Genomic DNA, 27,899 nt, shown 5'->3' with positions numbered 1-27,899 from the left:
CATGTTGGATGGAATGTAAGTTCACTGTACTGTGTTCTGGAGTTTGGTCTGGATGACAAAGTGAATCTTGAAATGTCAGAAAACGAAGTGTACACACAGCCGCAGAGTTCAAAATAAATAAATATGGTGCATTGGGAGTGTGATGCACACTATTCTCTCGCCATGGAAACAGAGGAGTTAACATCAGGAATACAAACAGTACTTGTCATGTTTTCTCCAATATCAAACCCTCTCTATTTGTGGAGGAGTGTAATGCCGACATGCAGGATGACTGATTTCTGAGTGCAAATGTTTCCAAGCCTCTCCATTCAACCCCGAGCAACAACAGAGTCCTTAGCGACCTTTAGCACTTGTTATGCTGCGCCCTCTGAGTGCCGCTGCTCACTCACCATATGTGTGCGTCGTGAACTCTGGCCCTGGCAAACAGTAAAGGACAAGCCCAGTGTGCTGCTATCATATGTCGAGAAAGGACACGGCTTTGCAGGGGCGGGTGGGGGGTGGGTTGAGAATCCTTTGGCCTTAAGGGTCTAGTTTCTCTCAAAAGAGCAACAGGCCACATCATCCTCGGTGGTTGGTTGTGTGTCTGGTTGTGAACCGTTCTCTGCTGCCGGCTTCACGGGAGCGTAGCACAAAATGGAGCTTCCCCAGCTGGAACACGTGAGGCTCCGCAGGTGTGACAGCGCAGGTGAGGTTTCCGCAAAGAGCGCGAGAGAACACAACCTGCAGGGAGGCTTCTGCTAACGCACGACACAAACTGGGGCGTTGGTTTATTTCACTCTGACAGAGAGAGAGAGAAACAAAAGGAAAAAAAGAATCAGGAATTTAAGAGAGCGGCTTTCTTTGCTTGTTATTTCATGGATTTAATTGTTGCTTCTCGGTTTCCTGCTCAGTAACAAAAGCTTTACAGGACAATCTGACTAGCATGAGTCTCGCCTCAAGCAAACACGTGCACAGATGCGTGTCTGTGTAGCGTCGGGTGGAGTGAGCTCATGCCTTCTTTCATCAAGTGTTAGGGGCTCGGAAGAACGCATGATGCTAATGTATCCTCACTAAGATAGATGTACTAATGTGTGTGCGCGCTCCTGTGCTTATGTCTTTGTGAGGACCGTGTTAATAATATAAAGACCCGTCAGAGTTTTAAATACAAACATGTGTGTGTGAGACCCCCTACTCCATGGCAGTTGTGTGGGAGGACACGCTGAACTCCTGCCAAAGCAAATGTCGGACAGAATAACACATACCTTCTCCTAATAGCTAAGCTTCTTCCAAAACAGGAAAAACAGGCCATTACTTGTTATCAGGTAATTACTGCCTGAGGGAAAGTCTTTCCTAGACATGAGCAGATGATTTTGCCTGATCTGATCACTTGATGCAGAGTTCCTCTGCAGCTTTGTGTTTTGAGTTATTTTGGGGTCAACGGGCAAAAAATAAACCTAGAGCTGATTTTTATTATCTGTTGTTGACACGTGATATTTAAGGAGCTTCTTGTCGACTCAGAGGTTCAGTATCTTGCTTAAAGACACATCACCATGGGGGAGACAGGGATCGAGCTGTCGATCTTCTGGTTAGTGGACAACACACTGAACCAAAGCTTCACAACAGAACAATAATAATGAACTTTATTTTTATGACACCTTTCATACAGGAAGTGAAGCACAAAGGGCTTTACAGCAAACATTGAAAAATACATCATCACACTTCACATGTCCACAGGGATTAAAACCCCAGACAGACTTTTGTTCCGTTGTTTCCACCGACAATACGAGCCGTGTTTTCAGGATCACGTTTGTTTGAGTCAGTACCGGTGTTTGATTCAAACGTAAGGTTTTAACTGCCCTCTGGTGGTTGAGAGAGAATCTTCCTCAGTCTGATAAACAAACTGTGCTCATCTGAATTCACAGCAGCTTCCCTCAGCTCCTCACTGGTCTCACAGGACTCTGCTGCTCGCACTCTAATCCAGCAGTGTCACACAGCACACGCACAGTTTGCTGGATTTGGAGGATTCCCTGCTGCGTGACATCACCTCAGAGATTTTGGCAGCTGCTCTCCTTTGAGAGGCAGACATGCAGCGAGGCCACGGGTCCTCCTCCTCCTCCTCCTCCTCCCTACCAACTACTTCTCCTTTGCTGCAGTCAGCTGACCTGCAGTATGTAGCGTGCAGTGAAGCACACACATCGCAGAGCTTTAGTCGTGCACTCCTCCACCAGGCGCTCTGCAGGCCTCATGGCTCTCACCATTAACGCGTCCACCGAGCAGCAGAAGCTCACCCAGACTCCTCTGCTCAAGATCTGGGTTCCTTGGATGGGCTGCAACTTGAACCGCAGGAGGGGATGTAAGTGCAGAGACGTGCAGATTAAAAGCATCGATTCTGCTTTGTTCTACTTTCACTGAACTCTGGTTTCCACAGATTGAAGGTGGTGTTACAGGTCGTAGGTGTGTTTTGCACTGAGCCTGGACCCCTCTCCTCCTGTTGCTGCAGGGCCGAGCTCAGTCCAGTCAGAGGAGGAACAGTCTGAGACACAGAGGGGTCAGCGGCAGCCAGACAGGACCAGACCAGGTCCGAGCTGGCTCTCTGTCCGGTGTCTGCCGTGGGCCTTTCAGCGTTTTGCTGACGCAACATATTCCATTCATATTCGAACAGCCTGGAGTCTGACCCTCTGCCCGTCCCTGTATAGACACACACGGGTCATCCGGGTACTTTTGTTATCTGGCAAGTGATCCTGCAGTCTGCTCTATAAATGACAGACAAGCATGAAACAACAGAGTCGTGACTGGGTAAGAAACACAGGTTTGAGATTTGTGTGTAAATATATGAGCAGGGAATTTTGATTTATCTCAGGAGCGGCTCCTCGTCTCTCCTGTCAGATTTTATTCCTTCACTTTAAATAAGTGTGATGTTGTTGTTGGGGCCTTGCTGTGAGCAGCCCTGACATTTTAACACACTTGGAGATTAGGAGTGTTCTGATTTGTCGACCATATGGTGCAGCACTCCGTCTACTACCTGAGGAGGTGGAGCAGCTAGTCGGTAAAACTTTTCTTTTCCCTCCATCGAGGGTGAAGTGACTGTTTGCAAATGATTATTTGAATTGTTTAAACGTCTTTGTTTGTCTTGTGCTGCTTGTGTTGTGTGGTTGCTCAGACAGTTTTCTGTGTCATGACTTGTTGCCAAAGGCTGGCAGACGGATAAGCCTCACTACAGAGGCTCACTACACTGGTTTACATGAGAGCTGCACCACGGAGCTCTTCAATTCTCCCTTAATGAAGATTACCTTGACAGCAACACACACACAAACACACACACAGACACACAACACCCGTCCTGCAGCACAGAGAGTTGTTTACCTCGTTTGCGTTTGATAATTGAACGCAGCTCTTCTGTCACTTCAATGTGACGGATACAAAACATCGAGATTAGCACAACGGTAATTATCGTATTCGGGCCTTTAAAGCGACACCATGCACGATTCACGCTCTGCTACGCTCTTGCTCCCCCTACAGGTATGATAGCTACCTCACTGTCGTAAATACTAGTTCACATATGACACACAAAAAATATATATATATCCGTTTACAGAAATACACAATCATGTAAACTGGGCATGCACGTCTAACTTCTCCCTCAGTCCCTTCACATTAGGCTGATTAGTGTTTGAGTCTGCAGTAGTTTTTGTGTCATGTGTCGGTGTCTGTGTGTTTTCTTCTCAGCCTCGGTGCCTCAGTTCTGTAACTCTCCCACGATGATTGTGATGGTGGGCCTGCCTGCCAGAGGGAAGACGTTCATATCCAAGAAGCTCACCCGCTACCTGAACTGGATCGGAGTTCCTACAAAAAGTCAGCTTTCAAAAAAAAAACAATCCTGATTAATAAAACAAAAGAATTGACCATTAAATCCAGAGCAGATTTTAATCTTTTTCTCTCCCGTCAGTGTTTAACGTCGGTCAGTACCGAAGAGAGGCTGTGAAGACCTACGAGAACTTTGAGTTCTTTAAACCAGACAACGAGGAGGCCATGAGAATCCGCAAGTACGGACGATACGGATACTCTGACGAGTCTCTGAGTTTTAAAGGTGTCATCTGTTTTGTTCTCCTCGGTATTTCCTCACATTTTGACCTCACGAGTGTCACCTCTCCGTCAGGGCCTGTGCAGCATCTGCCCTCAAAGATGTCACCGTCTATTTCAGCAAGGAGCAGGGACAAGTGGCCGTAAGTAAGAGGACAACTGAGACTGTCCCTCCAATTTGCAGTTCAACAATTAGTTGTCGTCTCTAATAAATTAAAGATGAATAACGAAAGTGATGATGATGAGGTTTATCTCAGTTTGGGCTTTAAAGACTTCTACGAGAAATCCTACGTTAGGAATTAGCGATGGAGAATTTTGAAGATGTGAGAGGGAACGCTGAATTATGTTTTTGCAACTTGACCCAATATGGTGAATTAAAGTCGGGATGTTCCAACTTCTGAGGCTCAGATTTTATCATCCTTCCTCTGAACTGTCTCCTGCAGATCCTCGAACTGTACCAAATCATTATGGTTGAGATTAAAGCTTCATTTTAGACAGGAGCATGTTTTTCTATCTGGGCTTCTGAAGCATCCGGTGCTTATCAAGACAAGTATTCATTTATGTCTTAGAAGAGCTTTTTAAAATATGATATTTCAACAGAAGGAATCATAAAATGTGTGATAACATAACATACTGTCTAGTTCTGATCCCTAAAAGGTGAAATGTGCTTTATATCCAAATAGTACACGGCTGCGTTATTGACAGCAGCTTTTTTTCCTGCAGGTATTTGATGCCACCAACACGACCAGGGAGAGGAGGGCGATCATTCTGAGTTGTGCAAAGGAGAAGGGCTACAAGGCAAGTCCAGGTGTGGGAGAGGAGCAGGAAATATGCCTGTTTGCTTTCTTACCAACGGTCAGATCAGAAGATTAATAAGGGTTGAAACGGCTCATCTGCCTCCCAGCAACTCTGAAGCTCACTGGTTGACGTTTGTGCAGAGAAGAACAGTTCAGAGTGGAAAGTTAAGCACAACTGGGAAAATCAGAGTCAGAGGAAAATGAGAAACTAAGAATTCAGAAAGATAAAGATCATCCTGAAAATACCCACTAGTGAGAATAATTCTATTGTGTTGTGGTTGTTCTAAGTTTCCTAAAGTAAGTACAACTCTATTATCATTTAAATATTAATGTATAGAGGCCTAACCATCCGAAAATACTTCTGGGTACACAATCTTTGATGATCTGAGAATTATCTTCAGAGAAATGAAGGACATTTTTTGAAAATATTAAAGAAAGTGAAACAAAAATTCAAGTAATCCTGCGAAATAACAGTTTGAGGTAATAGATAATTTTATTTGATAAACTTCTTTTGCAGGTTTTCTTTGTGGAATCAATCTGTGAAGACCCAGAGATCATTGCAGAGAATATCAAGGTAACATGCACCTTCAGAACATGAAGTCTTTAACATAAATGTTTTTAATAAATTGGATGTTGTGATTTCAATTTTTTTAACTTTCCAGCAAGTAAAGTTTGGGAGTCCAGATTACGTGGATCGTGACATAGATGAAGCCATTGAAGACTTCGCCCAGCGCATCGAGTGTTACAGGGCAAGTTACGTCTCTATAGATGACGAGAAAGACAGGTACTCACCATAATGTTTGTATTTCCTGTCCGATAAATTCATTTTATAAAGTAAACGTTCCCTAATGCCATGACTTTGAACAGGAAGCTCTCCTACATCAAGATCTTCGACGTGGGCAGCAGATACCTGGTGAACCAGGTCCAGGACCACATTCAGAGCAGGATAGTCTACTACCTCATGAACATCCACGTCACGCCAAGATCCATCTATCTGAGCCGCCACGGAGAGAGCGAACTCAACCTGCTGGGTCGCATCGGTGGAGACTCGGGCCTCTCGCCCAGAGGACACAAGGTAAAGAAACAGGAAAAGAGCGGAGGTTAAAAGTAAACACAACCTCTGTGACTTCCTCTTTTCATCTCCTCTTCATCTCCACCAGTACGCCAACGCCTTGGCAACCTTCATCAAGGGTCAGAGCATCAAGGACCTGAAGGTGTGGACGAGCCACATGAAGAGGACCATCCAGACGGCAGAGGCTCTGGGGGTCCAGTACGAACAGTGGAAGGCTCTCAATGAGATCGACGCTGTGAGTTCATCTTCAGTCCAAACAGCAATTCAAGATTTGATACGTAAAAGAAACGACATGTGTGAAATATTCCAGTGACTTATGAACTCACGTTATCCAGAATGTTTCCAACTAATTTAGAGAAATCCACAATTTTATTCAAGGTAAATACATTTCATGCTGATCATGTTTTGGTTGCTAACTTCACACATTTGCACCTGAGCTGTGTGTTAAACTGTGGTGAAGACAACTCCCATGATCCCACGCATATTGCTTTCATTTGAAATATGAATCCCATGAGAAGCTTTCATCCACATTATAAAGTATTTCCCGTCTCAACCCCAAACCGAAACCAAAACAGGATCAAACTAAACAGATAGATAGATAGACAGTTAAATAAATAGATAGATAGATAGACAGTTAGATAAATAGATAGATACTAGATAGACAGTTAAATAAATAGATAGATAGATACAGAGGGAAATGTAGGAAGAGTCACCTTGTTAATTCCTGAAAAATAAAAAATAAATAAATTCAAGTGAACGTAACATGATCCCTCGAGGCTGAAGTTACATATTGTGCGTTTGTGTGAAGCCCAAAATAATTCCCATCGACTTTTTCTCATTAAGGGCGTTTGTGAGGAGCTCACCTACGAGGAGATCCAGGAGAATTTCCCCGAGGAGTTTGCACTGAGAGACCAGGACAAGTATCGCTACCGTTACCCTAAGGGTGAGGTGAGTGGCAGAGTCTGGTTGATGAAGTCTCAACGACCTCAGGTTAAGTTCTGTATAATCATTTAGTCTCTTTTCCAGTCCTATGAGGACCTCGTCCATCGACTCGAGCCGGTCATCATGGAGCTGGAGCGGCAGGAAAACGTCCTGGTCATCTGTCACCAGGCTATAATGCGCTGCCTGTTGGCCTACTTGTTAGACAAACCTGCAGGTACGGAGAACCAGACCTCTTCAGTTCACACTGTGTGACGTTGTTTTAATCCCCCAACCGTTTCCTCTCCCCCCCTGTGAAGATGGGCTGCCTTATCTGAGATGCCCCCTTCACACGGTGCTCAAACTCACGCCGATAGCCTACGGTAGGTCGTGGCCTGTTGAGCGCGTTGCCTCTCCGCTCACTGTTAATTGTTCTCTGACAGTTTGGTTCCTCTCTTCACTCGCAGGGTGTAAGGTTGAGTCTTTCTTCCTCAACATCGAGGCGGTGAACACACACAGAGAGCGTCCAGGGGTAAGTTTCCACAAGCATTTCTAACTAAACAGATTTTAGTTTTGTTCGATTTTTAACGTTGGCTTGTCGCCGATGCACATGAAGATATTTTTTCCACCTGTAATTACCCCACGTGGCCCCAGAGGTCGCTGTTCACAGTCTGGCATTGAATGGACTGATTTTGATTGTGTCGTTGCAGAACGTCAACACCAACAGAAATCCAGAGGAAGCTCTGCAGACGGTTCCTGATCACATATAGAACCACACGTTCCTGAAACTGATCAGCTTCACACAAACAGAATAGAGAGAGAATAGAAAGGGTGATGGGGGGGGGGGGGGGTTGTCCTTCAAAGCACAAGAAGAAGAGCTGAGGTCACATCCATACGACTACATTTTCCTTTGAGAACGTACCTGCTGCAGATTCACCTGCCGTCCTCGCTGCTCTGGAGTTTTAGAGCCGCTGAAAAGGAAACGTCTGGAAACTCTGCTGGTTCCGTTTTAGTTTGAAAACTCCGGGGCTGCGTTTTAGTCTGGACGGAAAGAGTCAGAGACGTCTCCTCGCTGATCTGGTCTTTCCTGTGACAATGTACATTTTTACGTTTTTATTATTTACACCAGCACACACATGCTCAGCGAACGTGAGCGGTCACATTAGCAGCTTCCTCCATGTATAGCTGTCAGGCGTGAATCCACATGGATCAAAACGTTTTCAAACTAAAACGCAGTGGAGTGGATGAGGCGTCATAAAGGAAATAGACGGACTCCCCCTCAGATCATCGCCTGCAGATTCTGTTTCGCCTGTGAAACGTTCCTGTGTCTTTTCTAAGTAGAGTTTCTCAACATTTTTAAAAAGTGTCATGTTGTTTACAAAAAGAGGAGGACGAGCTTAGGGACACGATAACCTGGGACTTAGCACATGTATAGCTGTTGCACAGATAACCTTATGATAACACTACTTAATTATCAGGTTATGCATCAGCACCATGGACAGCACCAAAACAAGTGTTATTGTTTGTACAGTAAAGTAGAAAAGACGCTGTCGGCAACTGACGGTGAAGACAAGAATGTAAATAAATGACTCCTGCTCCACTAACGTGTTGTTCGCTTTGTGTTTGTAACTTCATGCGCGTGACTTCGGAAGGTTTTATTTTGCATTTCTCTCTTTCCTCGTTCTGACACCGTACAGTACAAGAAAAGAATCTACACGTTTTTTATTATTCTATTCCCCACAATGCAACTGTACATCAGTCAAATCCAAGACACCCCCAACCTTTTCATATATATATATAAATCTCTATATAGATGGATACATATAGATGCAGAGATGTCCCAAATGTTTGACTTTAACTTTTGGTTGTAAATGTTCTTTTAGTACAATTTATAACATTATTATTCTTCCTCCACCTCGGCTGTAGAGGAGGAGGAGGAGGAGGAGGAGGAGGTGTGCTGGTAGTTTCCTCCTCACACAGTCGAGCAGGGGTTAATAATCCCTCATTTCTCATGAACCCTCAGTGGCGACAGTCTGTGAAGTTTCCAGCGTTGGTATGTGCGCATGAACTCGAGCTGCAGGGAGCAGCTTCCTCCAGAGGAACTCACGCTATTTTCTGACTGAACTTTTTTAATCTTTTTTAAAAATAATTTCTTGCGGTCGTCGACCTCATATCACAACATTTATTTTTATTAACATTTTATTATTGTCACTACAGTTTAACCTGCGTCGAGGTGAGGGAGGGGAGAGAGACTGCCCCTTGGATAAAAACCATAGTGTGTAAAATGTGAGGTGTGAGCACAGCGTCCTGCTGTATGAGCTGCTTCACTCCACTGGGATATTCTACTGCATCCTGGAGCCTCAAATTTGAATTACCATGGACGTGGTCAACGTCACCGTCCAGTGCTTTTTAGTTTTCTTCACTTTTTACGTGCAAGGAGGATTGTCAGAGGATTATGAAGCTCAGCTTGGAGCAAATATTCATTTACAGGTGAGGATTTGTTTCTTTTTCATTTTGTTAGTGAAGGACAACTTTCACAAACACGGCCTCTATAAGAGGAGAGAATTTACGTAACCTATAAATGATATATATATATTCTTCAGTTGGAATTAGCTGGTAAAGAGATCATGTCCAAGAAGTGCATGTGTCCTTAACTCAAACACAACCAGACTCACACAAGCACAACTTTACACATACTATTTTTTCTGTAGTGAATTATATGATGTGTAGGTCCCCCTATAAAGGGTTTCCACTCTTAAACGTATTTGTTTATGTTAAATTCCCAGCAATGAGCAGGATATGTGGTAATGTATTGACACAGCAGTGACTTGTGTGCAAAATTAACATTTGGAGACCAAACCGTGCACCTTCTCTGGCCCTGTGTACAGTGAAAGCATTTATTTCCAGTTCCACTTCCCCTCCATTCATGAATGGCTTTGATTCAGACGGCTGTGACACAGAATCTTGACCCAACCCTCACACACTCAGATTGTGGAGATTACTTTAAAAAACAGGAGGCATTTTCTCCGTATTCTGGCACCAAAACGTTTTTTGAAAGCACCACATGATTACAGCGTGTTTTCAGCGTCTATTAAACGTGCTAATCAGACATTTTACAAAACTAACCATGAACAGTGCTGACTTGTTGCCTTGTTTCTTTTTCCAGAGAGTGAAACGTCAAAGCAAACCAACAAAACCAGTGGTGAGTCTGTGTTTCTATGAACATGAATATCAAATAATCAGACTGAAGTTGCTATTGTTTAATTATTCAGTGTTTCAGAACTTTAGGAGAAGTCAAAAGATTAAACTGAGTGAGAGGGTACGGATGAGATACGAAACAACAACAATACAACGAGAAAAGAGATGAGATAAGATTCATTTTATTGATCTCATGACGTAGAAAATTCACTCATTAAGCAGCAGGTTGTCAAAAAGAGGTAAAAAAGAGAACATGTAAAAGTTTAAAATAGGATAAAAACTGATTATAAAAATAAAATAGAAATAAAAGAAAATGATTGCTGCTGTGGAACAAAACTTTAAGCGTTTACCACTGTAACTACACATAATATAATAGATTTATAGATTATTATTAAGCTTATATATTATAAAATATTGTAAAATATTAACGCAATAACTTAATCGGATATAATCTACAAAAATTCCTGCTTCTATTGAGTTTGTGAATCCATTTACACGTTTAGGTAGAAAAAGAAGGACGAGCATCTTAGAGAAGTCACAGACTTTGGTCCTGGTGTTGACCTTTTACATCGCGAACAACAAAACGAGCTTCACAGACGGGGCGTCGGCCTCCAGCACCTCTCAGGGTCTCATCAGTCGCTCTATGTGGTTTCCTCTCAGTTTACTTCAACCTTAGCTGTGAAGCGACTCCCTGAGAACGCACAGTCATTCAGTCTTTATGGCAGAAACCGCCAGCGAGCCTGGAGGGCTGATGTGGCTCTCCTGCTCCTGCCCGTCGCCTCGTCCCGCCGTCGTGTGGCCTGGTTGGTCTCAGCAGGCGCCAGCGTGACCCGTGTAAACACCTGGCAGGGAACTGCTTTGTACCGAGTGTACAAGCCGTGATATGGGGGGGGAGCAAAAGAGTTAGTGTGAGGTTTATGATGTGAGACAGAGGCAAATGCCCCTTATCATGTGACACTCTCCAAACTGATGATTACGTTGTGACTGGGAGTCAGAATTTGCAGAATTTACCTTTTAAAAGTTTTGCTCTAATACAAGATCCACACATTTTGAAGTTTGCAGTCGGATAGATGACAAGAGGGCGGAGCACTGGCCCCTCGGAATGTCTGTTGCATGCCCCTGTCGTCACATGTGATAAAGAATCTCTTTTAAATCCTCAACTGTAACTCATCTGTTGCTGTGTCACAGCTGAAGGTGACGGACTTCCACGTCCGGTGTTCAGTGGCGTCCAGATATGCTGTGACCACGGTGCAGAGCTCGGTCTGGAACCAGCTCCCCGTCATCAAGGAGGCTGCGTTTGAGGTGGACCTGCCCTCCTCTGCCTTCATCTCCAACTTCAGCATGTGAGTCAGTCCTGCATCTTCCCTCATTTCCACTCATTCCTCTCAGTGACTGTATCCCGGATGGAAAATCCTCGAAGGCCCAAAACTTCTTGCAGATTAATATTGACAAGACAGAGGTCACGACTCTCGGCCCTGACACATGCACTACACCCACGTCTTGTTCCATGTCCCTCACTTCAGTTGGTCGATCATGTTTTCTGTGGCTCGGGGAACTCAAAGATCAGCATGAAGAAGAAATCTAGAGATTATTCTTCAGGATTTAGTTTCCTCTTGTTTGGATTATTGCAATTATCTCTTCACCTGCCTGAACAGCAGAGTCTACATTGTGAGAGCACATTCTCTTCATTGGCTTCCAAAATCTTTCTCCTCCTTCTGGACTATTTTAAACATTTTATAATGTTTTATTTGATCTTCTTGATCTTTGTTTAACTTGCTTTTAAATTGTTATTGTTGCTTTTGAACAGTTTTCTACAGTTCATGTTTAATTCTGCATTTAAAGCACCTTGTAACTGCATCATTCATCTGCACGTCTAATCTCTAACATCTACTCATCATGGCGACTGTGTTGAAATGACAGCTCGAGCATCCACACCCACTGCCTGTTGACGTTGGCGGAGAAATATCATAGAAATAATATTTCTCCGTGATAAGCTGCAGCAGCTGGAATAAGTACCGGCTGTGTTCTTGTCCACCGTCAGAATCCAGAAATAAAACTTCAGAGGAATTATGTAAGGAACTGGAGCAGATGCATAAAAGAGATTCAGGAGCCGCCTGCCTTTAAAAATGCTAAATATAAACAACACAAATAAGTCAACATTGCGGAGCAGCGATCCTGGAGCAGGGAGCGGAAGCAGGTCAGGGGGGGGGGGGGGGCGCTGAGGGAGGATGAATACCAGGCTTTGTAAATGCAAGTCACATATTTAATAGAGAAAATGACAGGAGTTTGCCTAGTCCCCCTTTTCTCCCCCACATGGTTTACAGAGGCACCCAGCCAGTTCAGATACACTGCACACACACACACACACACACACACACACACACACACACACACACACACACACACACACGCCTGCATCTCCTGGAGGTCACATGCATGTAGACGTTTCATTTGAGCCTTGTGCAGCTTTTTACAGCCATAATCTGTCACTTCTCTCTTTCTCTTACTTATTTTCATCCGCCTGCACATCACCAAATATCCAGAGGGGGTGGGGTTGGTGGGTGGGGTTTGTGGGTGGGTGGGGTTCTTTGGCATATCTGAGTCTGAAACTAAGACGTCTGTGTCCTGCGTGTTCGGTCACCGATGCACAGCCGGCCTTCACCCCCCTCAACCAGCCACACATATAAATACAAGCACCTCCATTTTTCCACTGCGCCCTCTCATGCCATTCTGCTGCGTCTCAAACAAGAGCCGGCTTCAGGTCTGTGGGTTTATTTTAGTTAGCCCCCGGTGTTTTCTCTCTTTGGATATATTTGTTCAAAGGACCTGACCTTAATTTAGCACCTTGTCACATGACCTGAGCGGTCACCGAGGTTTAGGACGTGCACTGTTTGAATTGGATCCCATTTGGAGCGTTTTGGTTTTGGTTGGGATTTTACTGGGTGCAGCAGGCGAGATCTCTCTCTTCATTAAAGCTGTTTTCAGAGGGAAATTACTCTTTTCCACTCAACCTCTTCACGACCCCTTCTCCGCCTGTAAACATGACATGTTTGTGAAGCAGCTTTGTGATGGCGCTGGAAACACAAGGAGAAAAATAAAGTCGTCATGCTCAACAACTCGATGCAGGCCAGGCGTGTTTCTGACTGAAATATAATCCGGCCACTGTGAGTCACACAGAGAACTGTTTCTTCCTCCTCTTTCCTTTATCCCATCAGCACCTCTAACGGCAAGGTGTACGTGGCCCAGGTGAAGGAAAGAGCTGCCGCCAGGAAAATATACGACGCTGCTAAGAAGCAAGGAAAAACAGCAGGACTTGTTGCTACCAAGTCAGTCCAGTTTCTTTCTTTTTTTTTAACCTACAGAGAGAAAATCTGAATGTGATTCACTATTCTTCACGTTTTAAATTTGAAAATGTTCATTATGTTCCAGGGAGAGGGAGATTGAGAAGTTTCGTGTGGCAGTGAGTGTTCCCTCAGGAGCTCGCATGTCCTTCTCTCTGTCCTATGAGGAGCTGCTACCTCGACGGCTCGGACGCTACGAGCTCAGTTTGGGTCTGAGGCCCGGACAGCCCGTGCAGAACCTGACGTTGGACGTGGGTATAACGGAGCGGACGGGCATCAGTTTCATCAAAGTCCTTCCCTTAAAGACGACCCGGCTGCTCTCCAACACGGCAAAAGGTCAAATCTGACTCATGAAATCTGTCATGAAGGAATCGGAGGAGACTCCCAGGCTGAATAAATGGCTTCATGATATATCTTGATACGTCTGTGTTGGGATTTACTTGATTCAAAGACAGATTTTAGATCATTACTTGACTCATGACTGAACCACCTCCTCCTGCAGGTGATGCAGGTGATGCTCCGGCCTCCACTCAGGTTGAACGGAGCTCTGGCTGCGCTCGGGTTCGCTACACCCCCACGCTGCAGCAGCAGAACAGCATCTCCTCCAAGGGTCTGGATGCAGACTTCATCGTTCAGTACGACGTGGACCTCGGAGACGTCTTAGGTGATGTGCAGGTCAGAGGTTATTTGAACAGGCATGTTTGTCACGTTGAATGTTATTGATGCTGCTAGATGATAAGCTTTACCATTCTCTCTCAGGTGTATGACGGCTACTTTGTGCATTACTTTGCACCCAGAGGACTTCCTGTGGTTCCTAAGGATGTTATATTTGTCATAGATGTCAGTGGTTCGATGATAGGCACCAAAATAAAACAGGTAAAGTGGACAAACACCCTCTACAAGCAATTGCTCTGCAGATGAGGAAGCGAAATGGCATTGACAGATCTGATTTCTGTCAGTAGACCAAACAGGCCATGAGCACCATCCTGGCGGACCTGAGAGAGGGAGACCACTTCAACATCATCACCTTCTCAGACAAGGTTCACACGTGGAGGAAAGGACGAACGGTGCGGGCGACTCGGCAGAATGTGCGAGACGCCAAAGAGTTCGTGAAGAGGATCATTGCTGAAGGATGTGAGTCAGAATGTGATATTGTCTCTGATGGTAGCGAGTTGATCATTAACTTTCTCATTCTGTTCTCCATCTTTAAAACTGTTTCCCCTCATCGTTTCCACCGCCTCCTCAGGGACCAACATCAACGCAGCTCTGCTCTCAGCGGCCCAGCTCGTCAACCCTCCATCCTTCGGCTCGTCCAACCACCACTCGTCTCGTCGTGTCCCTCTGGTCATTTTCCTGACGGACGGGGAAGCCACCATCGGAGTAACAGCTGGGGACACCATCCTCAGTAACGCCAAGAAGGCCTTGGGCTCAGCCTCTCTATTTGGTCTTGCCTTTGGCGACGATGCAGACTTCCTCCTCCTGAAACGCCTGGCTCTGGACAACCGAGGCGTCGCCAGGATGGTGTACGAGGATGCAGACGCAGCTCTGCAGCTGAAGGGCTTCTACGATGAGGTCGCCAGCCCTTTGCTCTCGGACATCCAGCTGTCCTACCTGGATGATCAGGCGTTTGACGTCACTCGCTCCCTGTTCCCCAACTACTTTCAAGGCTCTGAGCTGGTCGTGGCCGGGAGAGTTAAACCAGGGGTGGAAGATTTGAAGGTGTCGATGTCGGCCACTGATTCAAAGCAACGCTTCAACATGGAGAATGATGTGTTGATTTCCCAGGTGAAGGGGAACGAGAGTGCAGATCCACTGGAGTGTTCAGGCGCTTCGGACGGCATCTCCAGCTTTGTGCATCGTCTCTGGGCGTATTACACCATCAAAGAGCTGCTGCTGGCCAAACTCAACACTACTGACCCTGTGGCACAGAGGCTGCTCGCAGACAAGGCCACAAATCTGTCCCTCAAGTACAACTTTGTAACACCCGTCACTTCTTTAGTTGTAGTTAAGCCAGATGCAGATGAAGCTGCTCCAACCACTGCAAAACCCAGCACAGCAGCCACGATAACCACAACGACTACCGCTATGACCAAACTACCAGCCGACGGCGCAGCGAAGAAGCACGGCGCAGCGTCAAACTCCAGGCCGAGCAAAACCAAACCAAACTCTCCTCAGCCACCTCCGCTTAAAAAAAGCTCATCCCCAACTCCTACAGCGAGAACCTCGTCCAGGAAAACAACCACGACCTCAGTTCCCACTTCTGTTAAAACCTCCCCGGCACCATTATCTGGGAAAAAGAACGATTCTAAAAGTGGCTCTCCTCCTCCTGCTGGGAAGATTTCCACGTCTCTGCTTCATGCTCTGAAAACAGCGGCACCTCCTGCACCTGGAAAACTCTCCAGCACCCTCCAGCCCAACGCCATGAAAACGACCACTCCCTCCACGCCGGCTTTCACCACCACAGCCCCGCTCAGCCCGGTCAGAAGCCACCCCGCTCCCCTGACAGGGAGACATCTTACCCCACAGCCCAACACGTCCAGGACGACTCTCCCTCCTGTGTCAGCGCCCCCTACAGAGGCGGAGAACAGCAGCACATCAGCTCCAGATGTTCCCCAGCCTAGAAACACCACCCTCCTGCCTGAGCCGTCGTCTCCGCTCTCCTCACCGTTCCCGGCCGTGGAAGACAACGACACGAATGCAGTCGGTGAACCAGAGCTCAGCTTCGCCACCCTGGTGTCAGCGACCTTTGCTCCCATGCCCGGTGTGACGGACGGGCCCCGACTGTGGGAGGCAGCAGGGCTTCTGGGTAGGTTTCATCTTCGTCTCTCTGTTTCCCCCGAGAGGTTACAAACTGAAAATCTATGCTGCAGATTTGGTTTATTTATCTCTAACTGTGTGTACTTTTAAATCTCTCCACAAGATGTCTCCACTTCCATTCAGATTCAGAGAAAAGGTAGAGTTTAACTTCATTTCTATCTCATGTCATTTATTCTGAGGTTTTAATTGCATTGTTCTGGTATATTTACATAGGGCACCGATAATTTAATCTAATCTGATGTTAAAATAATCAATTACAATTAAAATTCATTTAAAAAGGCACTGAAGCGATAACAAGCAATTTTCAACTGTAGTAGATTCAGATGTTTTAGCGATCAGAAGATGAGAAACGCCAGAATTCTGCTCCACAAACTTGTATTCTTGATTTTCAATCCCTAAATAATCAATAACAAACACAACTTTAAATATAACTAACATTCTTTTAAAGCTTTTTAATTGTCATATAGTGATTCAGCTAATTTAATCAAAATTTTGAACCCGATTCGTTAATAATCTTATGTTCTGTCTCTTTTCCATTAAATAGATATTGACCTTGTGAAAGGTGAGTATCACTATTAATGCTTCATCATCCTGCTGTTACCTGACAAGCTGTTCATACATTAATCATAGATATCAGTTCCCTTCCTTTCCCTTTGAGAACTCCTTGATTCAGTTTCCTTGTTGAGAAGCAGAATGCATGCTAAACTTTTCTTATTTCCTGAATTTCATTTCCCAGACTACGACGCTACTTACGACTACGACTACGACCTCAACTATGACGCCTGTAAGATCTACACGTTTATCAGAGGATAGTCTGTATCCGTTTATAAACATTACAACAGAAATTCTCAAAAAAATCCACGTCAAATACATTTTCTGACGTATTTTCAGATGATGATTCTGCCGACACAGGATCCTTCGGTAAGTATTCAGGTGTTTACAGCTGCACATCTGGATCAACATGTGGTTTATTGTAAAAAACACACGTGTTACATGACTACATGTCCAGCGCTGTGATTGGTTTCAGTGCTTGGGAGTGAGGAGGACTGTCCTTCAGTTGAATGTCTTATGCTTTTAGAACCTCCGTCCAGACTGAGCACTGTGAGGGTCTTCTCCTCTTCAGGTCAGGGGCTCATTTCTTTCTTTTGAATTATGATCAGAATGTTTTTACGGACTCGTGGATTCTGTTAACGCTCCATTTTGTCTGTTGTAGTCGATGGAGATCCACATTTTGTGCTCCAGCTGCCAAAGCTGCATCAGAACCTGTGTTTCACCGTGGACGGCAGAGCTGAAGATGTTCTCAGGCTGTTAGAGGACCCCGACAGAGGTAACGAGCATCTCAGGAACCATTCATCATATCGGCTTCACACTTGTGTGTTGCTAATGGTTAAAGTTTGGTGCGATTTGGACACAAATTCTGCTTCGTTCTATGAAAAACATATAAAATCTTTGTTGCAGATAAACTAGGTAGGATGAACACAAGTTTTCTAACTTCACAAACAATGAGAAGTGACAGTAGATTGTAAAAGTGTTTGAGCACGACTCACTAATGACAAGGAATAATTCTGAAGTAGCACCAACACGTATAGAACACAACACCACTGACCTAATGTTCATTATTTCTAACTTCATATGAAGTTTTTACGCCTTCGTTACTTTGTCGATGCGTCATTAAGCGTGAACGTGTCTTCTCTCTCCTCTTCAGGGATCATCGTGGACGGACATCTGATCGGGGCTCCATCCAAACATGGCGCCGAGGACCGGCCCCGGACCTACTTCGACCAACTCACCATCTCCACGGGTGGAATCATGATCACAGTCTCACTGGACGTCGTGGTGGTGGAAGGGGAAGGGTGGGACATCCTTCCCATCAATCAGCAGGGGTCCGTGTTGAGGCAGGGTGTGGCGGTCGCCGTGGACAACCACCAGAGCTGCTGGATCGAGCTGGCCAGGGATGTTCGATTCCTGGTTCTGTTCCACCACTACAAACACCCCAGTTACCTTCAGTTGGCTCATCTGGGTTTTTACATCAGAGACGGACGAGGGCTGTCCGCCTCAACCCAAGGCCTGCTGGGTAATTACCCACTGCCCTTCAATGTTATTTGTATAGCACCGAATCATAATATACGTGAAATAAATTCATAATAACTTTGACATTTGTTTGACAACTAGAAATACTAGTTACATTTTAGTTGATCCTATTCTTACAATTTTATTTAATTAAAATTGATCCCACATGATATTTAAAGAATCTGAGTACTTCTACCACCAGTACAAGTAAAACAGGTTGGGTCTTTATATAAGTAACAGTAAAAACTAGCTGTCAATTAAAAGCAGTGGAGTAAAAAGTTCAGTATTTTATATACATCATGTTCCTCTCTCTGCCCACAGGCCAGTTTCAACACGCTGACATGAGTGTCACGGTGGTCAAGGGTCACGTGGACGTCGGAGCTGACCGAGCCCACAGGGAGGGAGTTTCAGCCCGAGGCCTCCTGAGGTGGGGATCAGAGCACGTGCCGGTCACCTTGCAAGACAAGACGCTGAAAGACTCGGTGCGGAAACGCCACCTGGGCAAGTGCTGGGTGGTGCCCAAGGCCGAGGTCCAGAGACTTCTGGGTCACCCGTACGAGAGCTACGTGGTGGATCGTGTGTGACTCTACAGCTGAGGCGGCTCCCACCTCGGGTTCTCTCCAGAGGTCACAGCAGTCACCACGGCACGATCACTGGACAAAGGATGAAGAGAAGAACGCCACGAGGCCAAATGAGGCTGTGAAATATTCTGAGGAGCAGGTGTGGTTACAAAAGAGGAAAACGGGGGTCGACGAAGGAGAGAATAAAGAGGACGTAAACGAAGGACTGAATGATTCTTTTGTGTCTTCTGCTGAGTTTGAATTGGATTCACGCTGCGTGTTCTGCGTCTGACGCACGTGACGACCACAAAACATCCATTCGTCCAAACGCCTTGCACATTAACTCTGTTCATAACTCCTGAAGATATTTATCAGATTATTCTTATATTTCACCGAGGAATGATTATTAGGCGAAGCCAGGTTCGTCTTTTTAAAACTGTATCATTCTGAAAGTTGTATTTTTAGTACAAGTGTATATAAAATACTATTGTTAATATGTATGTATAGACTCTGCAGTAAAAGAGAAACACAAAACAAAATCAGGGTATTTCCAGGTTTGCCATGTGCTTTTTATTTTTCTATCATTTCATTCATAGTTTAATTCATTTTATTTGTTACACAAGACATTAGGCATTGTTTCACGTACTAGTGATCAAACAAGGACAGTAAGTTTTCTACTACTCAGCCTGAACTATTTCTTTTGTCAATTTCAAGGGATGTTATTGTCAATAGTGGTTTTCAGAGGCCAAATCGGATGGAAATTAAAACAGTACGACCACACATGAGGCGTTTGTTTTCAATAAATAAAAAAAGAGAGAGGACAGTGGAAGGGCAGGGAAGGGAGGGCTTTATATATGTCTTAAGAGTAAACAGTATTCCAGTTTTTATCCAGCTTTACACAGCTGCATGGATTCCGACTGTCGCTGATATCCTTCCTTTAACACCTGTTTCTTAGGAATGCTAATAACCACATTAAATCATGATGCCACACTGGAATGATCAATAATCAAGGTAAACATAACACGTGAACACAGCAAGTAACAAACAAAAAAAACAGATAATGTCGGTGTGCGTCACTTTTAAAAATCCATTTCGTCGTCAGATCAGAAAAAATGAACAGCAGAGCACGTGCATTCGACATAAATCCTTTCCAGATATATCAGTGAAATTTAAATAAATAGATCATAACAATAAGACACGTCGATACCCCAGACACGTCAGCTCGGTGTGGGGTTGTTAAGGGGTCGGTTGTGGCGGATGAAGCGAAACGGAACTGCTGCTGTGTTTTTACAGGAAAAGGTCGGAGCCTCTCGTTGTTTGTCGATGACGTGTAACCGAGCCGAGCCGCAGATCAGTCCGGCTGGAAGTGGCCGTGCACGTGCTGCTGCGGAGAGGTGAGGAACTGCTTCCACTTCAGGTGAACGATAACGATCTCCCCTCTGATGGTATCTCTGCAGCAACATGCACGACCTACACACCAGCACGTTTTGCCAGTAACAGCGACGCCACGTTTGGCACGGGACTGACCTGCCGCTGACGTTCGGTTCAAACAAATATATGAATTTGACCCCAAATTAAGGCGACAACCAAATAAAAGCATCTTGGTTCGTTCTTGTGGGGCGGCACTTGTTAACTGTGGCTTCAAACTATTCCATCTTTTCCCTCTAATTCACATCTACAGTTTTTCCAAAGGGTTCAGTCTCTATAGGGGAACGACTCGTCTCAATGAAACACAAGGGTTGAAACAACCAAGACACAATCTGGTGCTTTCACTACAAGTATGAGCTGAAATTTCAGTCTTCGCCCTCATTTCACTCTAAAGAGCAAGAAAATCTGCAAACATTCTCCACATACATTCTTCTTCTTCTTCTTCTCCGCATGTCAACATGTACGATTTATCGTAACCAGCTTGTTTTCATCACTCATTCCAGATCCTAAATCCTCCTCTATCCAACTTCACTTCTCGTCCGCCGCAGTTTCCCAACCTCAGCTCTGTAAACTTCATAACTTCAGCCAGTGAAAGGTGCACCAAATATATAGAAATAAAACTCTTCAATAATTTAAGATGTTAGAATGTAAACTATGCAAATTCAAAATTGACATTACACAACAAAGCAAAGGAACAGGTTGGGTTCTTTTTCTTTCTTTCGGGGGGGAAGGGTGTGGAAAATTAGTAGCCACCGGTTAGCTTGCCTGCGAGCACAGGGAAACACAACAGCGTTTGCAAAGTGAGCACTATCATTTGACAGAACAGCCCATTTATATTTAACTCTTCATCACATTTTTTTTTTTGTTTTGTTTTGTTTTTTTTGCCCGACCAACAGATTTGACCGAAAGGAGCGGCGTCTATTGAAGTAACACAGGTAAAAGACCAAGAAAGAGAAAAGTGAAAGCAGGGTTGACAGGAGCGATGCGTGGAATGGTCCAGCCTTCATACCGCAGTGTCGTCTGAGTCTATGTACAATACTACTGTGTGTAAAAGATGCATGCATGTCAACTGGAGGTGACCCTTCCAGAGGATTCTACGCTAAGCCATTACGGACCCCTCGTGTCAGAGCTCGCCGGTCTCACCCTCCCTCCGCCCGACCTCTGACACGAGGGGGAGAGACATCACAGAAACAATGAAATGCTTTGAAAATGGCCGACGACGAGTAATAAATTCACCTCTAATTATAATAGTTAAGACATGATTATACTGTAAATTCTACGATGGAATGAAAGACCTTATCAACCCTGCTTTTCAGTGACAGAGATACAGAGTGTGAGTAATTGAACAGCGTGTGTTTGTGTGTGTGTGTTCGTGAGCATTTATGTGAGAGAGAGAGAGGGACGCTAGGAAAAGGAGGCAAACGGCGAAGTGCAGGCGGAGCCACGGGGACACGCCCTCTTCCCACATTTTACCCCCACGTCACCCAGAATTCAGACACACCCCCTCTGCCCCGGGCTCCGCCGCCTGTTTTCGCCCCCTGTCTCCCCTCCCGGCCCCGTCTCCTCTCAGGAGCCCCTCTACCAGCTCACTGCTCATCCTCCCCAAACACGTCGTTCTGTTTGCGTTTCATGTTCTCAAAGTCAAAGTCGCTGCCGGTCATGCGTTTGTAGATGTCCTTGATGTCGTTGCAAGTGGTCTCGAAGTGAGTGGTGGCGTCGTAGGACCTCGAGGCAAAGACCTGGGGACGAGGACAGAAATATTATAGATTTTTCTCATTTTTCATCAGTTTTAAGGCGAATCGATCGCTTCTACGACGTAAATATCATCATCCACTTATGTCCCCTGGGGTACGCATGGACCCGTGTGCGGACGTCCACTTGATGTGTGGAACGATGTGGAGTGTAACAGAGATCGAGGACTATATGCAACAGTTTATATTGGAAACAGTCTTACCTGACTCTCAGTGCCATCGTCTGTGGGCTCATAAAGATCACTAATCGCCACAAACCTGTCCAGAAAAAAACATCTCCTTTAAATACATACGTCTTTCAAACATTTCCATAACGCTTCATTCGTTAAAACCGAAATGAAACGGAGAAAGTTGGCAAAGGAATGCGACTGACTTTTGGTCGATGGGCTCCAGCAGCTCCAGGGCCGGTTCGATCTCAGCCTCGGGCTCGCTGGTTTCCACTGTGGTGCTGACAATGGCGATGTACTTCCCCTGGGCGGCCACGTTGTGAGCATAGGAGATCATGCACACGTAGATGTCTGGAGAAATGACGAGGAGGAAGAGAAAGTCAAATAGGACGATTTCATCAAAATCAAATCAGTGACATTTAACAGAAATCGGTGTAAATTGCGTTATTCACTCTATTTCCGTTGTTTCGAGTGTTTGCCGACACGTGACGCTGATTCTCACCTGAGTTGCGGTTAACCTGATTCTGGGGGATGATGATCTGGCAGGAGTTGGCGTCATTAGTGGTTTTGATGGGGTGGCTGAGGACGCAGATCACGCGGATCACCTGACCTGCCTTACGGACGCGGTCAGGGATGTAGCTGGGGTCACAGATGAGCTGCTTACAACGAGCCACCTGCAGCGTAAAGACGACGGCAACGTGTGATATGTTATTCAACTGACTCTGTTTTTCCATTCTGTTTGTTAAGGAACGATTCAATCAGCAAAATAATTAATAATCAATCAGCACGGCTGTACCTCGCCCTCCGACTTCACTCCAATCACATGTCCACCTTCCATCACTATCTCATCCACTGGTTTGTTCAGCATGTAGGTTCCTCCGTAGATTGCACTCAACCTACACATCACATGCAGATCAGATTTGTGAAGTCGTATTTTTGTATTTACTGTTAAAAACTACAAACGTAGAATTAGAGCCAGATAAATAATTTGGAGATTTGGGGAATTAAGTTGTAATAAAGTTGTAATTTTACAAGAACATAGAAAAAAGGTTTCTAATTTTCTCTTGTAATATCACAACTTTATTTTTTTAAAGTTATGAATTCCGTTTTTTCCTCAACATGTCCTAATACTCAAAAAACTACCAAATACATTATCATATCAAATATTCCAAACTACCTGGCAAATCCCTGCGGCAGCTCTCCCAGCCCGTACAGGGGGTAGAGGTAGGGGCTCTTCCCATATCGTGCCAGTGATTCACTGTACAGCTTGATGCGATTGATCGTGTCCAAACACGGAACATCGAGATAACTGACGGAGAAGACAAAAGTAAAGTTGTTGAAATTTGTTTGCTTGTATTAAGAAAGAGAAGAAGAAGCTATCAAACAGTTTGTCGCACTCACTCATCTGTCCTGTAGAGGGCCAGGGCGTGGCCGGTGAAGTCAATGACATCCTGGCCGAGGTCAAACTTCTTGTAAACGTCCTTCATCGTTGTGGTTTTGGGGTCAACGCCCTCGAAGGTCTTGGGGTCGTTCTCGTCGAAATTGGCCACGAAGACTAAGAACTTACGGAACCTCCGCTTCTCAAACATCCCCATCAGGTCTGAAAAATTCAAACAAAGTCTTTTATGTGGAACTTCCCCCACGACCATTGAGTCGTGATCTAACCGCCCTTCGAATCTTTGCTCACGAATGGAGACGAGACACATTCGAGCGGCTTACTTGAAGCTAGCGCCTCGGTCTCAGTCGACGGAACCTTGTAGATCTTCCCTCCTTTGTAGACGAAGCTTCCCTCCACGACTTTAAAGTCAAGGTACCGTGTCACTTCTGTGTAAAGCAGCATCTTCACAAGCTGACCTGCAAACACACACACACACACACAAATATTATCCATCTCACTATCCAACACCATCCTACTACAATCAAATATTATGCCTTGGCAGCATAAAGAAAGAGATTGTAACTGTCGACATGACGGCTCCTTAAAAGTGAAGCCAAATCATCTTGATTGGTCGCCCCCTGGTGGTTGGCTGCTGTACAGGCCTTAAACCCTGCCTCCTCCATGTTAGTGGAAAAAGTAGACGTTTGATGATTTCTGTCTTTCCAGGAAGTTCTTATCACACTGATGTCAAAGAAAATTCTGGTAAGTTCTTTAATTATTTATTTGTTTTTCCGATTTAAAAAATACAATCTCATCAGGGACATTCTGTGACAAATCATCACGGTTTCTCAATGAAATTTCACCGGCTTTTTTCGTCAAATGAGAAGCAATGGAACCAAAAGTCCCTAAATTACGACCTGTATTCCCTCCCTATGTACGTGCTACGGGACTAACCATTGGCCATGAGAAACTTGGGGATGAGGTCAACGTTCCAGTCTCTTCCTCGGCCCATGGACTCCGGCGGGCTGTCAGGGAGACTGAAGCGCTTGTACACCTGAGGAAGACGACAGGGAGGAGAAATCTATGAAGCTCACAGACTCTGGAGCATTGAGAAGGATAAATGAAGACTGTAAAAAGGGCAGCTGATGGCAGTGGATGTAAAATGAGACATACTGAGGGACATAAAACGATATTGATTGTTTTTATAGATCCCAGGAGCCCTTTACCTCCTCCAGGGGGGTGATGGAGGAGCTCTCACCACCGTAGTACGGGTTCCTGTCCATGTGCAGAACCTTCTTCCCATTCACAGACATGATCCCGGACAGAATACATTCCTGCATAAAACAAGATCGGATGAAAACATCTTTATCAGTGATACAGCATCAACTTGATCACACAGACAAACCAACAACACGATGAAACAACTGAATTAAAATTGTGACTTCAATGGAGGTGTGATTTACTGCAGGGCTCCTGTGTTAGAACACGTTGATTGGTGTCTTCATTAAAATAAATTATTTGTCAGACAAATCATCTGATGTCTGAAACAACAATGAGCTCATGGACAAAACCATCTTATAAACGCAATGTCTAAAACGCATACCTGTTCCCTAAACAGATGTGGTCTAATGGGAACTGCACCCCCTTCTGAATGTGATCCAATCAACTGCATCTCAATACTTCGTCAATACTTCGTCAATTAACATCTGTACTGAGAGCTGGTGATGTCATGTGATAGGACCGCCCCAGAGAACGGATGTTAAACTGACAACTTCCTGCCAGGGGTCTCTCAATCAAAACATTATCAAAAGGCGGAGTTTAGTGACGCTGCAGCGTTTGCTTGGCATCATGGGAGTTGTTGTTTTCACTCCCATTGTTGCCATGGCAGTCAGGTGCTGGTTCATTCAGGGTTAATCATTCAGGAGTTTTTTTACTGAGTGTTGAGTTGTCAGCAGAGGTCTCACCGTCTGTCTGTGGCTCGCATATCTCAAGAATCGTTCAAATGTAACGTTAAGGGCCCATGAAAGTACTATTTGGACATTTGATGGGTTCAATACCAATAAACTTTGAATGAAACGGTGAACAGCCTCAGGTTCTGTGGACTGAGTCCGGCAGCAGGTCTTTTATTTGCCGCGGCTCAATTACTGCAGGTCACTTTTACAGCTTCAGAAATAAAACTGCAACCTGCATCACTGCAGGCCAAACAAACCACATTTCATACAAGCAGACTCAGACAGAATACTGCAGCAGTCCCACATGGCAGAATTGGCTTGGCCCAGATTTGGCCAACACACCGTGTTGGACGATGGCACTTGGACGCTCCTGTTTGCCAGATCTGGACCACAGGTAAACCATAGCAATACCACACGTCAACCAAAGCTAGCCTGTATAATAATTAATAATTTACCACAGGGGGCTACTTTAGGGTCACATTCAGATTACACCTTGAGAAGAGCACCGGATGTTTTTAGAATATTTCGGCCACATTTTTAAAAACATTTTTTTACAAGTGGGCAATTTTAAGGTCACATCCATTTTGTACTGGCCACAAGAATGTCAGAAGTGCCACATCATTGCCTGGAGTGGACCACATCCGTATCTGGGATTACAGAATAAATACACAAAAGGTTTCGTTGTGGGGTTTTTTAAAAACATTTTTATGAGGAAAAGTTACATATTCCACCTTTTAATGCAGGTTTACACGCTGCGTTAGATATGAACTGTAATATAACTGAGTAAACGCAAGTTAGGAGGGTTTGACAGCAGGACATTAGGAGCGGTGTGCGCATGCGCGACTGGATCCTTTCACCCATGAATCCACTGTAATAACAATAATAACACTTATAATAATAATCTACACTTTTAAGAACAGCGTGAGGGGGGGGGGGTGGTGTCGATCGTTAAAAAACATGCTATTGTGAAAATGCGCCGACAGAAGCACATTTGATGCCGTTTATAAAACTACCAAAATGTCGAGTGTTGAGCAGAAGAAAAACCTCGATCCGCGTCAGGGAGGATGTGTGAGGTTGTGTCGCTGCTGCCGCACTGGGTGTGAGGAGTGATGAGGAGTAAACCCCGAGCTCAGGCCTGCGCCAACCTCAGGATGAGGGCCTGTCTGTGCACACAGGACCATGACACACTGGGGTTACGCCTAGAAGATGATACAGGGTGTAACGCCACCCTGAGCCGGCTGCATGGATCACAATCCAACCAGATTGAAATCAGATTAAACCTCCAGACGCATCGTTTTTTCCTCACAAACGGGTCGAGATGTGTGTTTAAATGTCTTATCACGTTTTTTTCCCTGCTGTCACAGACGCACAGGGATGCAGGAGGATTTCACTCCTGGCGCTGCATGGGGAGAGTCTGCAGGAGTCAGACTCCAAAATAATAATTTATTTTTAAAAAAACCCACACCATCATTCCTCACACCACCAATCTGCTGCTTTTTTTTTTAAAGAAAACGAGCTACTCACTGTGAGTCCGGTGCCCAAAACGATCACATCATATTCCTCATCCATGTTGTATCAGCAGCGCCTCTCCCGTCTCGCCCTCTTTACGCCTGCAGAAATGAAGGGTGTTGAAGGAGGCGATGCCACTGAGTCCACCGACCGGGAAACTGGCTCTTCTGTCTCCGCACTCCGAGCGTCTTCGAACGGCTCCTTCGGAGTTCGGTGGTACTGGTTCAATCACACGGCTTTAACGAACCAATGGAGTAAAGTGTCCACACTGTCACCGGCGAGGACGACCAAAGATGGCCCTGATCGTGGAGCACTCTAGAACAATGTCGTTGCGCGACGGGAGCTAGTGCGCATCCTCCAGCTCTCTCCCCATGTTGCCACACAATGGACCCAAACAGCAAAGAGCTGCGCGTAACGGGACACCGCGCTCCGAAGGTGGATCCACCGGAGGATTACGCACGCGTTCGGTTTCGCTGTACACTTTGGCTTCGGAGTTGGATGATTTAAAAAAAATAAATTCAGCCCAAGTCTTGCGTGTTCTCTATTTCCCTTTTCTGTCCTTCCTTTCCAGTTGTAGGCGCAGCGCTTTCGTGGATGCAGGCGGTGGTATCCCTCCGCCGCTACAGCTGTGTGGATGGGAGCAGCTTTCACTCACTGACCTCAGATTAAAACATGTTAGAAACTTCACATGTGCTTTTGTGCACGCGTGTCGTTTGTGTGTGTGTTTGTTACACTGTGTGTGTGTGTGTGTGTATCATACATGTGCTGTGATGGTGCAGGTGGTGATTTAAAACCAAATGAGTGTGTCAGCACCATGGACAGCTGCCAGGTGTACCTGTCACTCAGAGCAAAGTTCACACGTCACATGTTTACCTCTTTATA

General features: G+C 45.2%; 3 protein-coding genes across 6 annotated transcripts; 2 read left to right on the top strand and 1 right to left on the bottom strand.

Moving 5' to 3' along the window:
- Nucleotides 1-421: 421 nt before the first annotated feature.
- pfkfb1 (6-phosphofructo-2-kinase/fructose-2,6-biphosphatase 1) lies at nucleotides 422-8,450 on the top strand. 3 transcript variants are annotated; one of them, XM_020108112.2, is made up of 14 exons: nucleotides 422-685; nucleotides 3,706-3,831; nucleotides 3,926-4,022; nucleotides 4,136-4,202; nucleotides 4,783-4,857; nucleotides 5,374-5,430; nucleotides 5,519-5,640; nucleotides 5,724-5,931; nucleotides 6,017-6,163; nucleotides 6,772-6,876; nucleotides 6,955-7,084; nucleotides 7,167-7,229; nucleotides 7,314-7,378; nucleotides 7,557-8,450. In XM_020108112.2, exons 1-14 carry the CDS (start codon nucleotides 634-636, stop codon nucleotides 7,614-7,616), a joined length of 1,374 nt encoding a protein of 457 aa, XP_019963671.1. In that variant the 5' UTR covers nucleotides 422-633; the 3' UTR covers nucleotides 7,617-8,450. The 3 variants fall into 3 exon arrangements, with proteins under 3 accessions (XP_019963671.1, XP_019963670.1, XP_019963672.1); XM_020108111.2 differs by lacking the exon at nucleotides 422-685 and adding an exon at nucleotides 2,146-2,332; XM_020108113.2 differs by lacking the exon at nucleotides 422-685 and adding an exon at nucleotides 2,408-2,775.
- Nucleotides 8,451-8,877: 427 nt separating this feature from the next.
- Nucleotides 8,878-19,612, top strand: itih6 (inter-alpha-trypsin inhibitor heavy chain family member 6). Of its 2 annotated transcripts, none has more exons than XM_020108106.2 (17): nucleotides 8,878-9,336; nucleotides 10,013-10,048; nucleotides 11,233-11,387; nucleotides 13,260-13,370; nucleotides 13,474-13,721; nucleotides 13,888-14,060; nucleotides 14,145-14,261; nucleotides 14,348-14,519; nucleotides 14,632-16,191; nucleotides 16,306-16,338; nucleotides 16,747-16,764; nucleotides 16,939-16,986; nucleotides 17,094-17,123; nucleotides 17,281-17,325; nucleotides 17,416-17,529; nucleotides 17,908-18,276; nucleotides 18,594-19,612. In XM_020108106.2, exons 1-17 carry the CDS (start codon nucleotides 9,223-9,225, stop codon nucleotides 18,854-18,856), a joined length of 3,606 nt encoding a protein of 1,201 aa, XP_019963665.2. In that variant the 5' UTR covers nucleotides 8,878-9,222; the 3' UTR covers nucleotides 18,857-19,612. The 2 variants fall into 2 exon arrangements, with proteins under 2 accessions (XP_019963665.2, XP_069382795.1); XM_069526694.1 differs by having other exon boundaries at nucleotides 17,230-17,325.
- Nucleotides 19,380-27,617, bottom strand: gdi1 (GDP dissociation inhibitor 1). Its single transcript, XM_020110652.2, has 11 exons — nucleotides 27,033-27,617; nucleotides 24,783-24,890; nucleotides 24,511-24,610; nucleotides 23,898-24,032; nucleotides 23,580-23,778; nucleotides 23,356-23,487; nucleotides 22,975-23,074; nucleotides 22,681-22,852; nucleotides 22,385-22,529; nucleotides 22,215-22,269; nucleotides 19,380-21,999 (listed from the first exon to the last, which is right to left on the bottom strand). The coding sequence occupies exons 1-11, from the start codon at nucleotides 27,075-27,077 to the stop codon at nucleotides 21,847-21,849; spliced, it is 1,344 nt and encodes a 447-aa protein (XP_019966211.1). The 5' UTR covers nucleotides 27,078-27,617; the 3' UTR covers nucleotides 19,380-21,846.
- Nucleotides 27,618-27,899: the final 282 nt, after the last annotated feature.

This window comes from Paralichthys olivaceus, chromosome 6 (genome assembly GCF_024713975.1).
Source record: "Paralichthys olivaceus isolate ysfri-2021 chromosome 6, ASM2471397v2, whole genome shotgun sequence".
Classification (NCBI taxonomy): domain Eukaryota; kingdom Metazoa; phylum Chordata; class Actinopteri; order Pleuronectiformes; family Paralichthyidae; genus Paralichthys; species Paralichthys olivaceus.
The sequence above is the reverse complement of the archived record's forward strand: the minus strand, read 5'-3'. Positions and strand labels throughout refer to the sequence as shown.

Coding starts and splice junctions, on each gene's coding strand:
- pfkfb1 (XM_020108111.2), top strand. CDS start 2,224: ATGGCTCTCACCATTAACGCGTCCACCGAGCAGCAGAAGCTCACCCAG. Junction 6,877..6,954: donor ACCGTTACCCTAAGGGTGAG/GTGAGTGGCAGA, acceptor TCTCTTTTCCAG/TCCTATGAGGACCTCGTCCA. Junction 7,085..7,166: donor CTTGTTAGACAAACCTGCAG/GTACGGAGAACC, acceptor CCCCCTGTGAAG/ATGGGCTGCCTTATCTGAGA.
- itih6 (XM_069526694.1), top strand. CDS start 9,223: ATGGACGTGGTCAACGTCACCGTCCAGTGCTTTTTAGTTTTCTTCACT. Junction 11,388..13,259: donor TTCATCTCCAACTTCAGCAT/GTGAGTCAGTCC, acceptor TTATCCCATCAG/CACCTCTAACGGCAAGGTGT. Junction 14,520..14,631: donor GAGGATCATTGCTGAAGGAT/GTGAGTCAGAAT, acceptor CCGCCTCCTCAG/GGACCAACATCAACGCAGCT.
- gdi1 (XM_020110652.2), bottom strand. CDS start 27,077: ATGGATGAGGAATATGATGTGATCGTTTTGGGCACCGGACTCACA. Junction 23,488..23,579: donor GCCCTCTACAGGACAGATGA/GTGAGTGCGACA, acceptor CTTCTCCGTCAG/TTATCTCGATGTTCCGTGTT. Junction 22,853..22,974: donor GAGTGAAGTCGGAGGGCGAG/GTACAGCCGTGC, acceptor TTTACGCTGCAG/GTGGCTCGTTGTAAGCAGCT.